At 41.5% G+C, this 17,154-nt stretch overlaps 1 protein-coding gene across 4 annotated transcripts in view; it reads left to right on the forward strand.

Annotated features, from left to right (window-relative positions):
* Positions 1-1,502: 1,502 nt before the first annotated feature.
* Positions 1,503-17,154, forward strand: part of ets1 (v-ets avian erythroblastosis virus E26 oncogene homolog 1) — a 37,222-nt gene continuing 21,570 nt past the window's right edge. Inside the window, exons 1-3 of one of the 4 annotated variants that reach the window (XM_046390366.1) lie at positions 1,503-1,641; positions 3,129-3,230; positions 7,173-7,320. In XM_046390366.1, the coding sequence (XP_046246322.1) occupies positions 3,162-3,230; positions 7,173-7,320 (217 nt within the window). In that variant the 5' untranslated portion in view covers positions 1,503-1,641; positions 3,129-3,161. Of the gene's footprint in view, positions 1,642-3,128; positions 3,231-7,172; positions 7,321-15,116; positions 15,522-17,154 lie in introns of those variants that run through there. The other 3 variants (XM_046390363.1, XM_046390365.1, XM_046390367.1) reach the window with 3 other exon arrangements.

The raw sequence follows: 17,154 nt of genomic DNA on the forward strand, positions 1-17,154 counted from the left end.
CTGTGTCCCCTGGGGGCCCTGAGGCGCTGAGGCCCACAGAAAGCAGAGGGATTCAGATGAGGTCTTGAGAAAATGCAGGCTCTCTGCCACAGAGCCCCTTATGGTACTTCTTCACGCTTCTCACCTTGGACTTGACCCCACCCCTGAGCTCTTCACTCTCTCACTTGCGCACACACACACGCACACACACACACACACACACACACACACACACACACACGCACACACAAACTCCTTACCCTGAGACTTTTTAAGATTTACTGTTAAGAGCAGTGGCTGTCAGGAAGTTTGAACCGTGCACTTTCTAATTCAAACAAATGCTGCTCTAGGGGTCATGGAATTATCATGGAGCCACAAGGTGTTTCAGATGACTCGCAAGTGTTGAGTGTTAAGCTGATAGAGAGAGAGAGAGAGAGAGAGAGAGAGAGAGATTGCAGTCAGTTGTTAGGTAGTAATGCATCGGAAAGCTTGTGATCTTGCAGGGTGGAAATAAATAAACAAATAAAGCAATAAATAAGCAGATAGATAAAGCTTCTCGCTCTTACCAGGCTATCACTTATCTCTATCAGAGCAGGTGGATGTAGATCTAGTGCTGAAGCGCGGAAACTTCTCATTTTGCAGAAGAATGATCAACGTTTCTGTCAAAGTTTTAATCAGTGCCTCGCATACTGTTGGTTGGGCTTATGTAGGTATGAGGTGGAGGATGATAGTCAGTGATGTACAGTAAATAAATATTCAAGAGGCTGATGCTGCTCAGGCATATTCTAGCAAGCCCACAAACAAATTGATTTGACAGTGACAGCTCTTCAAATGGTTTGTTTAAGCTTTGTTTGATCCCAGGAGATATTTGCCAGCAAATTTAAATAAATATAAGGATTAATAGAAATATCCAGTGTCTTTAAAACTATTGTGACACACATACATGCATACAGATGTTTTTTTTGTTTGTTTGTTTGTTGGTTTGTTGTTTTTTTTTTCCAGATGACAACATTACAGGAAGATTAGCCATTGCCATTGTCACCAGCTCCCACCCCCATCTGATGTTTCCCTGCCTCTTTCCTGCTATTTTCCTGAGTAAAACATCACTAAGGCTTTCTGTGAGAGGAAAATAAACAAACAAATAAACAAACTTGATTCAGTTCATTTATAATGGGTTATTCCATTTAACACTGCACACACCAAGATGAGAATTAGTCTGAGTTATTTCAGAAATGAGTCTGTAATCCAATCCAATATGATCCAATAATGGCAAGTCAGTTGTCTTCAGAACTTAATTAACTTCCTTGCAAACTTCCCAGCTGACTAGATAGCAGATAAATATACTTCACCAGCATGATTTTGGAATGTTGAAGCAAAGTGGATATTAGATGGATATAGACCCCATCACTGGCCACCATATGGACTCTACATGTTTGCACCTGTACTGCGCTGTGCGTGAAGTCCAAAGACTACATTCAGAAGAAAACAGAATTTGGAGAGGCTCACCGTGTGATTGAGGGAGGGACTAAAAGTGTGCATAATATTCCTTCCTCTGTGGGACTCGCTGCGAGCAGGTACAGCATCTCTGCAGTCCACTGCTCAGCTGTCACACTCAGCTGTCCAGCGCTTCCACTTCACAGGAAACTTCTCGCACCGCAGTCGGTAAGTGCAAAGTTTATTGTAGCAAAATTAACGGTAAATCAACTGATAGGGTGAGACTGTGTGTGATAGGATCGCCGCTCGGCGCTCCTTTGATGCATCTGTGCTCAAAGTGTTGGCTTTAAAGTTTCGGCTTTTCCCGTCAGGAATTCTCACCAAGCCTGCAGCGCGCTGCGTCTTAATTGAGATGCGCTGCTTTCGATCGGTTTTATCTCTTATTGTTATTATTATTATTATTTTTACCTCAGCATTCAAAATGTAATAAAAAGAAAAATAAAGTTGCACGCATTTTTTTAAACTTCTATTTAAAATGAACCTCAACTTTTTTTTTTTTTTTCATTTTTCTTCACTTTGTGGGCTCGTAGCTGGGTTCAGCACTCAAAATACACAATGTATGAGAAGAATCTATTTATATAACAAATGAATAATTAGGGCTATATCAGTGCTTTTCTCTTTGATTTCTTGTGTTTTTTTCCCCATCAAATCAATGACATTTAAGTAGAAGCCTAAAGGTAGTGCATGCATTTGAATGACTGAACTGATTTGCACATGATTCACTTTGTGTATGGGTACTTTTTTCTGAAACAAGAGCATCTGAATCTTTTTGAGCTGATGAACATCTGCAAGCATTGAGCAGGGGCGCATCTTCCCTCAGTCTGTCAGCAGCTGCCACGAACTAGATATGCCAAATTGCTTAACATATGAATGTGAGTAGGATGGGACCTGCCACTGCCCATATACACCATTCCTCTTCTAATGTAATCCTTCGGCTCAGTTTGCAGCCTCTTTTGTTGATGCTGCTTCAAGTAAACAATGTTAAGTGATAAGCAAAGTGTGTAGGAGGGGAGGAAGGAGAGGAAGAGGAAGAAGAAGAGGAGGAGGAGGAGGAGGAGGAGAAAGAGGAGGAGGAGAAAGAGGAGGAGGAAGAGCCAGATGAGGAAAGGAGGTGGTTTATGCATAAGGAGAAGGGTGTGATATGGTGAGAGAGAAGTGATAGAAATGTTAGGCTGACAAGCCTTTGGCTCAATGGATTTGCTTCAGCTGAAATCCTTTTTTTCCTCACATGCAGACCAGCAGTGTTTACTTTAAAAGAAATAGACCTACATCAAAACACTCCTCTAATCTCCATAACCTAAATCAGACAAAGACTGAATGTGATGACATGATGCTGTGTGTTTAAAAAGCCCCCAAACCAAAACCAACCCCAAAGTTTTAACCTTCCTAACTGTGGAGCTGATGTTGCAGGTTATTTAAACCCAGCTCAAATTTCTCTCAGATTTTCTCTCTTTTAACCCCCCCACCCTATGCTTCTATGCTCTCCCTCCTCTCCCACTCACCAACATATACACTCACTAACACCCACACACACACACACACACACACACACATACACATAACATACACCACGCACTTGCACAGAAAGTATAAACAGAGTGTGATAGATAGGTCGCTCCACCCTGCCTCGTCTGTTTGCGTGTTGATCCCTTCAGCAGGCCCTGCTTCTCCTGTCCACAGCATCCGTGATGAGTTACTACATGGATCCAGTTTCTTCCTACCCGGCCCTTCACCCCTGTGACCGTCTGGGCGCAATGGTAAGACCTCCCTCGTAAATTACCTCAGTGTTATGGCTGCCTTAGCTACCTGCCACACAGCCGGCCAGGAGTGTGAGGGAATGAATGTTTGTGTGTGTATGTGTGTGTTAGCTGTTGAGCCACATGGCAATGCAGGAATGTGTGCAGGAGATGCATATGAGCCGTGTGCTCATATGTGTGTTAGCAACTCTGGATCCCATCACCTCACAGGAACACACTTTATCTGAACATTTTTCCTGTAGAGTTTGGTCAGCCAGAGTTGCACTAACAGTGCCTTTATCTGTACATGCTGTTCCTACTCGTGTCGTCAAAAGTTAGGAAACAGAGCTGTTGAACAAGATGATTTTCTACAAGGCTGTGAAATCGCCTTTATGAACTCCTCGGAGTTGCACAACCACCCTGTACCAAATGAACTTCTCTTTATCGAGTAATATTGTAAATATTGAGACCTGTAGGCCTCCAACCTTGCCACTAACCAATCAAATTGGAGTCAGACCATCCCTACTGAATAACACTTTTCTCAGCTAAGCCATCCGCACAGTGCTCTGCGGCAGTCTGTTTGCAGGAACACCAAGGCTCTTAACGCTTTCCAAATGAGAGAGCTGAATACAGAGTCAGAGACTGTGGTAACCAGGAACATTGGGATTCCTGTCAGATGAGCATTTGAGAAGGGTGAAGGCCAAGGAGCGGCAAAATAAATGCCTCCATTTGTATGCAGAACGCCAGCACATTAGGATAAGAGACTGAGGTTATATGCAAATGGCAACCCCACCCTGGCCTGATAGAAAACACAGAAAGATACAGCTCCCTGGGTCCTAATTGGCTCAGGTGGTGGGTCTTGCCTTTGAAATTGAGACAACTGTATACCAGGACAGACTTGGTCAAAAGGTGAACCTGGGTCACCTCAGCAGCTCCTTTCTCTTGAATTTACATGAATTATCAGCAAAAAGCAGCAGGACCACATGTGTTTACACTTTAATGGTTGCCAATGTCTTATATGTTTCACAAAGAATAGAACAATGGGGGGAAAAAAGCAGCTTGTATTAATTAAAAAAAATTCCAGAAGCCACCTCACTACAAAGGTGATCATAGTTTGTTAGAATGCACAGTGTGAGGCTTCCATATATCGTTTGTAACATAAGCAACACATTTTAGTTCTCTTCTTTACGCAGATTTAGTTCAGGATGGCATGCAGGCAACCTTCTGATTTAGTTTTCTTCACAAAAATCGCTCTAATGATACATACAAACAACATAATAGAGCACTACTGCAGAGAGAAGCAGCAAATGACTAGGGCTGTGTCTGAAATCAGTCCCTCATTCACTCATTCATTACCCCTTACAGTATGCAACAGACACTGAGCAGTTTACTCAAAAGTGAGCACTGAACTGAGATTTCAGACATGTATGCATCAGTTTGTTTCATCACTGACTGGAGTCTTGCAACAGTTATTTTTCCATTTATGAAATCCAACATGGTGGATGTTGGGCTGTATAGCACAAAGTAGGATATATGAAATGGGCTATAGTTTTCATAGGTGTTTGAGGCTGATTGTATGGTGTGTAAACCTCACACAATAAAATAGAGGAGAGTAGCTTGAATGAACTGTGTAGTAAATAGAACATGATTTCAGGCACAGCTCAAGACTTCTTATGTAGAATATTTAAATTCTTTGATGCAGGAAGTCCCTAATAGCATTAACAACAATTCAGTTCCATAAAGATTTAAACCCATTCTAGTTAGCCAGTATGAATGAAGAAAGCCTATTATTGTTGTTATTGATCACACCTATGCTTTTGCTTTTAACTCACAGGTGCATTTAATTACACCTGTCCTGTAACTGTAGACACTGCAAGCCCTTCATAGAACCACTAGGGGGCTGATAAAGTAAATACATGTGAACGAATGATAGAATTAATCTGTGCAGACACTGTACAGTGTATTCATGTGACAATAAATGAAAACAGTGAGTGAGAAATCTGATTTAAAGATGTCCTTTTTACATAATAGGTTGTGGTGCACTGTTTCTTGTATCTGATTAAAAGTGATTTCAAGTATATATGCCAAATGCAAGTGCCTTTTGACATACAGTAGCCTTACATGTTCAGTAACATTGTGGGCTAAGGTGAGTGCAACTGAAAACTTAGCAGATCTATCATGGTATCTGTACCTGTACCCGTCTTCATCAAAAAAGACAAAAGCGTGAGGTCAATAATCATTCTCATTATAGTTTCATCTATTAACTTGTCCTGTCACAAATATTTGGTATGTGTTGTACAATATTCCTTAGAGTTGTCGTCATGTTTAAGACCATGTTTTGCGTTTTTGTCGTAGCAGTACAGTTTATAAATAAAAAAAAGAAATGGAAAAACCTGGCAATACAATCAAATGAAGCAGACTGACCTTGACCTTGATCTGATCAAAGAATATTATGGTATGGATGTCTATGTCAGTCTATCTGCCTAATCCTTAAATAATCCATGTGGCTCCCTCCATACCAATCTAACTTGGAACTTGCCTCCGTCTCATGCAAACCTCTGAAGGACCTCATAAACTGGTCTCCCTGATACTCCTATCATACTTACCATCCACAAAGCTGGCTGGCTACTGATAAATGCTGCTGTGCTTGAACAGGGGATGCTTATCAGATCAGCAGTCACTCTCTCCAGAATGTCAGTTACACAGATGACATATAACATATGACACTGTGACATCCCTCTTTTTGGATGCTACATTGCAAAGGCTAGCTGAAGCATTGCTTTTAGTCTCTTTTTGCATTTTGCAAATATAAAAACCTCTCTTTAAATGACAGAGTCTTAAATTTTATGAAATGACCATCTATTTTAAAGTCAGATAATATAGTGTGTACAAAAATGCATTCAAACACCTTATGTGAATATTAAAAATTGATTGTAACAGCAACTTTTAGCTCTTACTTAACATGGTAACTAACAAAGAGGACATTAGTTTCACACAGTCTTGTGAGAAAAATCTCAGTACCAAGTTCACATCACTCTCAGACATAAACGTCCAACAATATCTATTGAGTTTTTTTTTTTTAGGTTTGTTGTCAAATGAAGGTTTTGATATGCTAAAAATGGCCAAGTGTCTATCTTCTCCCCCACTATCTCTTGTATCCACATAGAATTTCATATCTCTCACTGCTCCCCTGTCAAGTGCTGACTCTAAACTTCCCCCGTCTTACGCGAACATTTCTGTGATAAGCAGGATAAAACAACACAGCAAAGATAAAGTGAATGAGTCAAATTTAGCTGCAGGGGTTATCTTTGCGGGAAAACAATGAAAAAATTTGCTTTCAAAATCCAAGGTCGCACCATCGGCCAAAGCCACCGGATAGTTTCATCATTTTTTTTTCTGCTGAATCTTTATAGATATCCCCAGGCATAGAAATAAATGCTTTTTTTTCATTGATGAACAAATAAATCTCTGTATAAACTTATTTCTTACATAAAAACAGCTTTGTTATGGCAATAGTAAAACACTGGCAAGTTGTACAGCCCCCTCAGTGTTTCAAGCATGATTTTTTGATTTTGAGTTGTTTCAGCTATTGAAATCAGTGATTTTATAGCTTGAACTTTGTCTAAAAGCCAAATGTTTTATTTTCTGCTTGTTAAACCGGAGCCTCATAATTGCAGTTATGAAGACCCCATCAGATGTTGAAACTTAACCCTGGCTACATAGCCTGTTGACATATTTTAACAGCTCGTTGTCATCATAGCTTCGGGTTCTGTTTTTTTGTTTGTGTGTTTATTTGTTTTGTTTTTTTTAAATTTTGAATTCAGTTTTATCTGCCTGGAAAATAACTCTTTAACAGTGGCCATAAGAAGATAAAACAGTAGAGGAGCTGTATAACAGGACTCATAGATTCCATGTTGCTCAGTTCATTTTGGTTGAAACACACCGTGTGTTGTGTATATCCAGAGGCAGAGTGGAGGAGTGGCAGTGGGCCCTCATAACCAGTTCCCAGGTGTGGTTCACCCCCAGCAGCAGTACTATCCATCCCAGCCCCTCTACATCCAGGATATACCCCTGCAGGAGGTACCCAACGGACACGAAGTGTGCCCTACAGGTAGGAAATGGATTCAGACAGTCTGATCTCAAACATTGAATGAGATACTGAAAGACTCAAAAAGCATATTGTCATGGTCAGTATTTAAAAATGTACTATATTTGTTGATTTTGAAGACCCATAAGCTGGCAATATTTTCAAATTTAATGGTATTTTTGATTAACTTTATTGTCAGATCAGTTTTTAACCACTCATAATAGACAACTACTTGATAGCAACTTTAAGCTAGCGTGAAACCAAAATATTTATGAGTGTTAATCTATAAAAATAATCTGTAAAACTACTCACCTTCTTGTGACCTATACTGTATGTGCTTCAAAATGATAGAAAATAGTCTGTAGTTCAATAGTTCAGAGTAAATTAGCGACTTACAGCAAACACAAGACTTTGTGTTAACTGGAATGTAAAATGGGCAGTTGGCCATACTTTGGCATGAGACACACAGAGCTGAACTCCTCATTTAGATTTTTAGAACAGACTCACAGTTTCAACTTGGCTTGCTGGCTGATGTTGACCCTGAGGGCAATGTCTTTACCAGACCCCCCCCCACCCCCCACCCATTTTAGTCTCTCTCTCCCTCCCTCTTTTGTCACCCAAATGCCCTGCATCTTCTTGCTTCCAATCCTGTCTTTCCTTTTTTTTTTCTTGAATTTTTTTTCAAATGAGTTTTATTTTAAACTGGAACATTCCTTCCAGTGCATTTGCCTGCATTTGACTCTGGCCTGTACTCATCCTCAAAAGTGATTGATGCTGGTGAACTGAGACGCACGCCACGGGAGTAGGGTAGGGGTGCTGGGGGGCACAAGCTTTCTTCCGTCACCTCCCTGAGCTGGATGCAAGGGGCAAGACAGGGGGCCAAAGGGCGGCCATCTTTTTCCCAAGCCTCTGGTTTGGTCTCTGGGGAGGTGGAGGGGGGCTGAGTGTGCATGTGCGTGTGTGTGTGTGTGAGGGAGTCGGGATTTGATGGGATTTGCTGATGTTTGTTGCCAGAGACACACTCCTTTGCAGCCCTCACTTCATTGCTCCCAGCGCTAAAACGTTGACATAAACATTGCTGAGTGGAAAAAAATGACCGAGCACTGACCTTTTTTTTTCTTCTCATTTTTCTTCTAAATCCTACACTATGCAGAGTACAGGTCTGACAGCATTCGAGCCACCTGGATAAGTTGTTACAGTCATTTAGAGCTGTCATGTAGAGCTGTTGAAGGTTTTGTGCTACCAGCATATGAGTCTGAGCTAACCTCAGAAAGCAGCTAAATAACCTCTGATACATTCTCTGCACTCGTAGCCGTTGCTTTGACTCATTTCTCTCAAACTGAAAACAGGGTCGCCCTTTGAATATTTCAGAACCCTCATATTCAAATAATATATAAGACCCATTTCAGCTTACTCTTGTTGTGTAAGTGATTTGGCACTTCAGAGAGCTTTACATTGAAGTTTGAAGTGTGCATATCTTCTTTTTTTTATCCAGTGAGGTTTTGGTAGTATTTTATTTAGTAATAAACTAGTAAATACATCTTAGCTGATCCATTTAAATTTCTCTGGAATATAATGAATTGGACTGAGTTGGACTTAGGTATGTAAAAATAAAAATGCAATCAGCAACAGTAGATTCAGGAAAATGTGTGTTAATAACTCCTTTTACCTTATTACCTATACTTGCAATAACTAACTTTTGGTCAGTTGGGGAACCTTCAACAAGCTGTGAACACAAGGTTGACATATTAAGATCTTTTAAGTTGCACTTGTTAACAAACGTCCAGATGTCACAGAGCGTGCTTCTGGACACCTGGTGAAAGTCAGTCTCTATCACCAATGTTTTTGACCTGTACCAACTCCTAAGGGCAAAATCTGCCTTTTAACCTGCTAAATATCCTATTATGTTCTCCCACTAACTGTGTCAGCCTGCCATTTGGTGCTGATACTGTAAAGTGGGTTCCTAGGGCTGCTTTGCTGAAATGGCTGCCTGCTGAAAATGACACTATGAGAGCGGTGAGAGTGAAAAACATTCCAGTTGTGGGCTGGACAGCTAAACAGTAAGCTGAATTTCTTTATAAAGCACTGTAAAGCCAAGGTTAGCTGCAGATTTGGGTGTTCTCTGCAGCTTCATCATTACAAGTGATCTCTCTCATATTTCCATTTGATACATTTTAATGTTTATTACATTCACTTTAACTTTGTTTTTATGTTGAAAGTAGACCGAGAGTGAAATTCTAAAAGATAATTCAGCCATCTCAAAATGTTTTACTGGTATAATAGTTACTTGACAGCATTCCAAACTATCTCACACACTAAAATCCAAGGCCCTGGATATGGGGATTAATACTGTGTATTTTGTTTTACTTTGAAAGTTAACAAACTCAAATCACTTGTTGGAGAATGGATTGGGTGCTGTTAAAATGAAACGTGCTAGTGTGAGAAAGACGGAGTACAGAGCAGATGTGAGGCGGGGATGTTGGATGTTAAAGGACCATCGCATGTTTGGCCCAGAGCCCAATGTCACACACACTGCTTCCTGACAACAGCCATGCCATGGTGATGTTTACACTAACCCAGTTCTACTCCTCACTATCCAACACTCATACCACAGGGCCTGTTATAAACTCCCATTGTGGAAATTCACTCTGTGTATGTGTGTACGCGCGCGCGTGTGTGTGTGTGTGTGTGTGAAAAAAAAAGCAGAGCTAGTGTGTATTTCCAGGCACAGAAATCACACACACACATCCTGCAGTGATGCACACTCCACATATTCATTCATTAAATTCACACTCTGCACTCTTGTGTGTATTGTATTACTGCATCCTCCCATTCAGTAAAGCAGACACACACACACACACACACACACAAATCCACTCCCAGGGACTCATGAGTTCACTGTACATTTAAACATGCCCTTCCATTTAGTACACGCAGACACAGCTGTGATCTGGCACTCAGGGACCACTGGCCTGCTTTATTTGATGTGATTTGACAGCTGGACAGTTGGAAGAGGAGGGGAACGGGTGGAAAGCAACAGAGTGTGGGCGGAATACAGTTTGAGAAGAGAGGACGGATAAGGAGAGGGATAAGTCAGAGGACTGGGACTTGCGGTGGTGGGAGGAGAGGAGATGAGGGGAGGAGGATCTGAGTTGTGGAGCTTTGGGGGGGGGCTTTCGCCTCTGATGAGGGGCACGTCCTCACGGGCGCAGGCCCATTTTTTATTTCTAAAAGTAAACAGGCAGCCTGCGGGGGTCTGGGGGGTTATGGGAAAGGAGGAAACAGTGATGCTAATCAGGCCGGCACACACTTCCCCCTCCAACAATAAAACAAAACATGAGTGGAAACACGGAAAAGCGACAGACAACTGTGGAGGAATGGGCTACACTACTGTCATGGTCCTCAGTTTGAACTGCATGGTGTGATGATAGTTTTGAGGTAAGATGTGTTATTCAATCAACAGAGGAAAGAGGTCATCTATTACTACTATACTGTACATTGTTGGTTTTAAAGTATCCCTAGAAATCTGAATTATTTCTCCGCATTAGACTTCTGAGAAGTGGTTGCATTGTGCATTGAAATAAGGCATTTACAGACTCTGGAATTTCTATCCCATAACTCAAAGCACTGCTTTGATGACCTAAAAGGAAACAATCTCAGAGAATAATTTTTGGTGAATATATGTTTTCCTTTGATCAACCATTAATATGAGTGTTTTCTAAATAAATACTCTTGTCCTCAAAGAAATGTCTTGGTATTATCCCTCACTAAAAGCCATCCCTTATGTACTCTGCTCAGAGAAAGACTTACTTTCCTGTTTGTATTTTTGAAGAGATGCCTCTCCCAGCGTTCTACAAGTTTTAATTCTAGGAAGTGTTAGTGTGGTAAGTTCCTCTTGATAACGCAGTGACTAAATACAAACCACTTCAGTTTCGAGAACATGCAGTCCTGAAATGCATGCAATCACTGACGAGTGATGATGCAACAGATGCCAGCTCATCAGGAAAGGTGGTGCTTTAATGAATCCTAAGAGAGACCTCCCATTGTTTTAATTTTCATATCACGAGCTTAGCAATGTTCACAGACTGTTAACTACAATGAGTGTACACTGGTAATAGTAAGAATGAATACCTCTTACTGTGTCTGCTGAATTGAATCCATCCTAAAATGTAGTTCTGTATGGTAGGTAAAGGTTGATTCTTCCCTTTAATCACTCAATATAAAATGCTTTTAAACAAGCCTGAACAAAATACAAAGAAAACAGTAACTGCGTTGTCACAGCCAGATAACACCTAATGTTGTTCTTTTGAGTGTTTCCACTTACTATAATGTACAACATTTATGTATTTAATGAAACATAAATTAAACCTGCAGACTGGTGTATTTTTTCATTAGCCTCAGGGACTAGCGGAGCTTTATCCAAGTGCACGGCGGTAACAGAGAGGAGGGAGGGCAAGACAAGAAGAGGGAGGTCTGGGAGGCAAAGAGACTCAGAGGGGGGTGGGGATAATTGAATTATCTTCACAATGGAGTGATGGGGGGCACGTGGTGCCGCTAATGGAGGAAGAGATGTCCCTTTTAGCGAAGCTAATTGTTCAGAAAAGAGCTGAGCCTTTGTTCAGGGAGGCCCTGCTACTTTCCCAGTGCACTTACATGCACACGATTTAGCAGGGCGCACACACACACAGCCGCGTGCACTCACTGACACACACACATACTCTAAGAGGAGATTTTGGAATCTGAGGGACGAGAGAAAGATACACACACACATACACACACACACGCACAGGGATATGCTGCTTCTGTCCCAGCTAACCCTATGATCTCACCAGGGGTGCATCAAGCCTGTGGCACCTTCAGACAGAACTACCACAGATAGAGCTGAGACTGAGCTACTTGACAGAGGCCACAAGGATCCCACTGTTTTACTGTTTTACTGTCCCCCCTCTCACTTTGTATTTGTGTGTGTGTGTGTAAATGAGTGAGTGATTGATTGATTACTATCTGCTATCCATTCACACAACATACCAAACCTGTTAGAACATATACATTGTCTGGGATCATCATGTCAGATTTTATATTTGGAAATGTGAAAGAAAACGTAGCCTCTGAAAGCAACCAAAACTCTTCCGACTTTATGCGAGGGCTCCAACATCAAAGACAAATATCGCTTGACAGCTGGATGGATTGCTCCAAATCGAATAACCTTTCAGTTAAGTCTGTGAAAAGCAGCAGGTGCAACGGTTGCATCTCAGGATCATAGACAGGCAGACAACACAGATGTGCCAATGAGAGAAAGACAGCAAGCAGCAGAGAGAAAGCTGCTTTAGCTGGGGGTGCTATACTGCAACGCAAATGAGTGAAGCCAGCTAACTGTCAAAACCATGGCAACAGCATTTGCCAGGTGAAGAAAAGAGACTCTGAAACCAAAACTTGTTTGATCTGGTGTCCTCAAGTGTACTGGCACATGTGTGGCTGTTTGTTTCATCATTGTAAGACAATTAACAATTCCTTCGTCTAAATAGGAAATGACACAGTTTGTTTCAACAATAGCTGTTTTGTTTTGTTTTGTTTTGTTTTTTTTGTTGTGGGGGGGGGGTCATATTGTGTAAAACTTTGACACCAGCAGTTTGAACAGTTGATCTAGAGATCTCTATGGAAACTACCCAAATATTTAACATTAAACTGTTGCTTTTTTTTAATGGAAATCATTTTCCTGATGTCAGTGTGCTGTTCATAAAAACGTGTTTGTCTTCAGGGTCATTGTACACCAGGCTGTCTAAGCAACAGAAATGGTCATTGCTCTTAGAAACCGATCAGCAACACGCTGTTCTGACATACAAGAAGAGAAATATATTTCTGATGTTTCCTGGCAACGAGAATTAAAAGCAACAATGCTATTTTGTAATCAGTTTGTCCAATGAAATGCTTGTTCACTTTTTTTTATACAGTTCATTTCAGTAGTTCTGTTTCTATATCAGTTTTAGTATACATTCTGAAAATTAATTGGGAAAAAAGACATAAATTTTTTTTTTAAGTATTAAACAAATCAGATGTAAAGAAGTGAAGACAGACAGAGGAAAAACCTCTGTGACAGCAGCCCAGATATTAGTCAGCAGCACCATTAAACCCCTAATAGCTGGCCTCAGGCACGAAAGGGCACGGGCTGTCCTTTTAAGAACAGATATGAGGGAGTTCATTAGCAGAAAACAAAGAGGTCCAGTCAGAGAGAGTGAGAGACTGACTGACTGACTGAGATGAAGTGAGAGGTACTGTTCTCCCCCTTCCATTCTTCTCCTCCATCACCCCCTCCACTTTGCCCATGGTGAGGCAGCTCTGCTCACCGCAGAACCCACCAGCACTCATCCCAGACGAGGCTCCTATCAGGCCAATGAAACCTGATCCAAGGCTGCTAATGGAGCCGGTGAAGTACCACCGGTTTGAAAATCCATGTGTGATCAATATCCCTGGCTCCCCAGCCTCCATACACACTTGCATGCAGTACATGCAGTAGTATCATATTGACGTGTGTTGTAGGTTGCTCCATTTGACTCTCTAACAAGGTTGCTTATGATGAGGTTATATGGAAAAAGAGGACTGATGTCTTAGAGAAAACCATTTATTGTTTCAGTAATGAACAAAATAGTCCATACTATTCCTCCAGTAATTCCTGTTGGAGTCCAATTTTCCCATTTTTGTTAAAAGCAGTAGGTTCCTGTGGAACTTGTGTGAGAATAATTATTGTTAAAATCTGTTATTACACTTTGCATGGGAGGTGCTCATGAATGGCGGTAGTTGGTTGAGAGTGGAGCCTTACTGTGGCAGGAAAGCCCAGTCCTTCTCTCGTCTTTGTTCAGAACAAATTCTTGATTCAATTTCCAGTAAGGCATGGCCATTGTTCCTGATTATTATGGATAAGAAATCACAAAAGACCAAACAAACAAAAAAAAATAAAAGAACGAAAACTGAAAATTAAAATGGGCATTTTGCCCTGTTCAAACTGAATTTTAATTGATTTTTAATTGATGGTCTTGGCAGCATTTGCAAGCTACATATTTTATGCATATTAAACTGATTTGCAAAGATGTTACTAATACCTGATGTAGCTGAGTAAAGAAAAAAAAAAGACATGGATGTTTTTTACTGATCAACACAAGGTGAACAGGAAATACTCTGAGGTGTTTATGAGAGTCAGTTTGAAGTTATGAGGAAGCTTGGAGCTGCAGAATGCAGGACACAGACAGTCCAGGACTCTGCTTCTAGCTCATAATTATTTTAACATACTAACAGCATCTCCTAAACCAGACAGCTCTCTCCCTAACTATCACAATCATGTTCCTCAAATGTTCCCATAAAGGGGTCAAATATGGCAAAGTACATTGACCTCCATGCTGTTGTTGTCCCCTGTAACATCCCAGCACATGTCCTTAAGGGATGGTTTAATGTGTATTTTAATGTTTTGTTTTTTTTTTAATTTAGAGATTTATTTTGGCATGAAAGATGAACTGTTTGCTGTCATGTTAGGGGTTAAGCATTACTGAAGTTCTTTCTCAGGCTACCCAGCAGCTCTAACATCTCCAGAGTGTTTCTCATCCCTGTAAAGCGAGTGTAATTTGCGGGAACATGCAGACTCTTAAATGTGTCTGATGACGTGAAGGGGTCTTGGTGCAAGTGGGTTCTCACAGAGGCACGAAGGAGGTGTGTGTGTGTGTGTGTGTGTGTGTGCGTGCGCGCCCGCGGGGAGGGGAGGGGGCCTGGCGTTGTAATTGAATTGTGAATCAACTGGCAAGTCAGCCCCAAACACCGCCCCCCTCAGCTGTCGTCGCACTCCGGCTCTGTGCAATGCAACGCCCATAGCCACAGATAGAGAGGAAGGAGTGAGTGAGTGTGTGAGTAAGAAAGAACGAGGAAAAGAGGGAGTGTGTGTACATGTACCGGAGAAGAGAGAGAAAGATAAGTTAGGAGTACAAGAAACTGATCAAGTTAGCTTTTTTTTCCTTTCTTTTTCCTTTCTTTCTTTTTTTACATGAGTCTGAGACCAAATCGGCCAGTAGCTTTGACCGTGGCGCCAAAGAAAGAGAAGATTTTCCCTTAAATTGTGTTTTTGGAGCTGTTAGAATAGAGGAGGGACGCGGCGTTGTCAAGTCGCACTGATCTGATGATCATGACGGCAGCTGTCGATATGAAACCGACGTTAACAATCATAAAGGCTGAAAAAATGGACGGTGAGTAATCCAACTCTTCTGTGACAGCTAACACGAGACTAACATTACTCCTCTGTGTTCCCTTGTAACGTAACCAGCTGTTTGGAGATTGAGTTGATGTTGAACACAGTGATCATACTCGGTAATCAGATGCGCTGCGAGGGACATAACGTACGGAACGTGAAGACGGTGCTGGTTGCTCAATATTGGACAACACGCAATACTTAAGAAAGATGCAATCACGCCAGAGGCTCCAAGGCACAGTCATGCAGTAGTCCATGTACCAGTGTGTTATTTATTTTGATTGAATGAATCAGGCTCTAACTGGCTTGTCCTCTTATAATTTACAACATGATGTTGTTTGTGAAACAAGGGCCGTTATGACAGAGTTGTTCTTCTATTTGTGGACACTGAACACTCAAACTCTACATAGCAAAATAAAATGTTAAGTTCATACAGACATTATTTTGACATTTCTAGTGATTTAATGCCGTTTCATGTTGCTGACAGACTTTCAGTCACATTGCATGTTTTAAAGATTTCTTAGTCTAATGGACTGATTAGCCTATTTTTTCAGATTTGCCTCAACACGTATCACTGTGTAAGTTTTGATACATTTTATTCTGAACACGTGTTGCTGAAATTGACTATTGATACATGCTTTGTAGCTCTGATGTACAAGTGACACCCTTGTCTTTCATGCTACTTTGATCTCTCTGGTGATCTATGCTCTTCATCTAATGTCTCGCTCTTCTAAGCACCCATCTCTGACCCTATATACAGTGCCACATTGGGAGAGGCAAGGCATTCTGCCCAGCCTAATCACTCCCCTCCCTCCCCTTTGCCTCCCTCCCTTCTCCTCTGCCCCCCCTCCTCCGCAGTGGTTCAGAACTGACTTTACAGAGGGAAGGAGAGGCAAGCTGAGGTGATGAATCTGCAGTGCTGAGGCTTGTCTCTCTGACCCCACTGCCTGGAAGACTTGGCTTACTCCAGGGGTAGTCCAGGGAAGCCCACAACTGTGAGCTGTGTTTTTGTGGTTTCACTTCTCACTTTTGCACAGTGTGCTGTTACACATGGTGGCATGTTTGAATAATTTGCATTTAGCAGATTTTTACATGAACTAATCCCCCTGTGCTTTTGCAACTCAGGTGGCCTCGAGCCTGTTAGTAGTGCAGCAAGCTGTACTGATGCATCATGGAAATTTGATACTAATTGCTAGTGTTGACCCACTGAGAAGCTGTGACTCACTTCGCTAACCACCTTCTCCTCACTGTCAATACCTGCAGAGCATAGATTCACACATACACGTCTCACACACGCACACGAAAGTGCTGAAAGCTGCAGTTAAGTTGCCAAAGCGTTATCTTGCAAAACCGTTTCGCAATGCTCGCTCCTGCTTATGCTCACTTGGTTGCACTTGGGTCAAGCAGAGGCTGCCAAGGAGCAGTTCACAACTTCACACAAACACTGTTCTGTTCTCTCCTTGCTATCCATACGCTTACAAGAAAAATATGTTACCAATGTCCGAGGCTGTTTCTGATCCCAAGAAGACAGTGATGTTCTGTGTTGCAGGCATGTAAAGAGAGATGAAGATTAAGTGCTCCATGCAAAGCCAGAATGCATTTGTTGATTTGTTGGATTGTGTAAGTAGCAG

This window comes from Scatophagus argus, chromosome 5, assembly GCF_020382885.2.
Source record: "Scatophagus argus isolate fScaArg1 chromosome 5, fScaArg1.pri, whole genome shotgun sequence".
Classification (NCBI taxonomy): domain Eukaryota; kingdom Metazoa; phylum Chordata; class Actinopteri; family Scatophagidae; genus Scatophagus; species Scatophagus argus.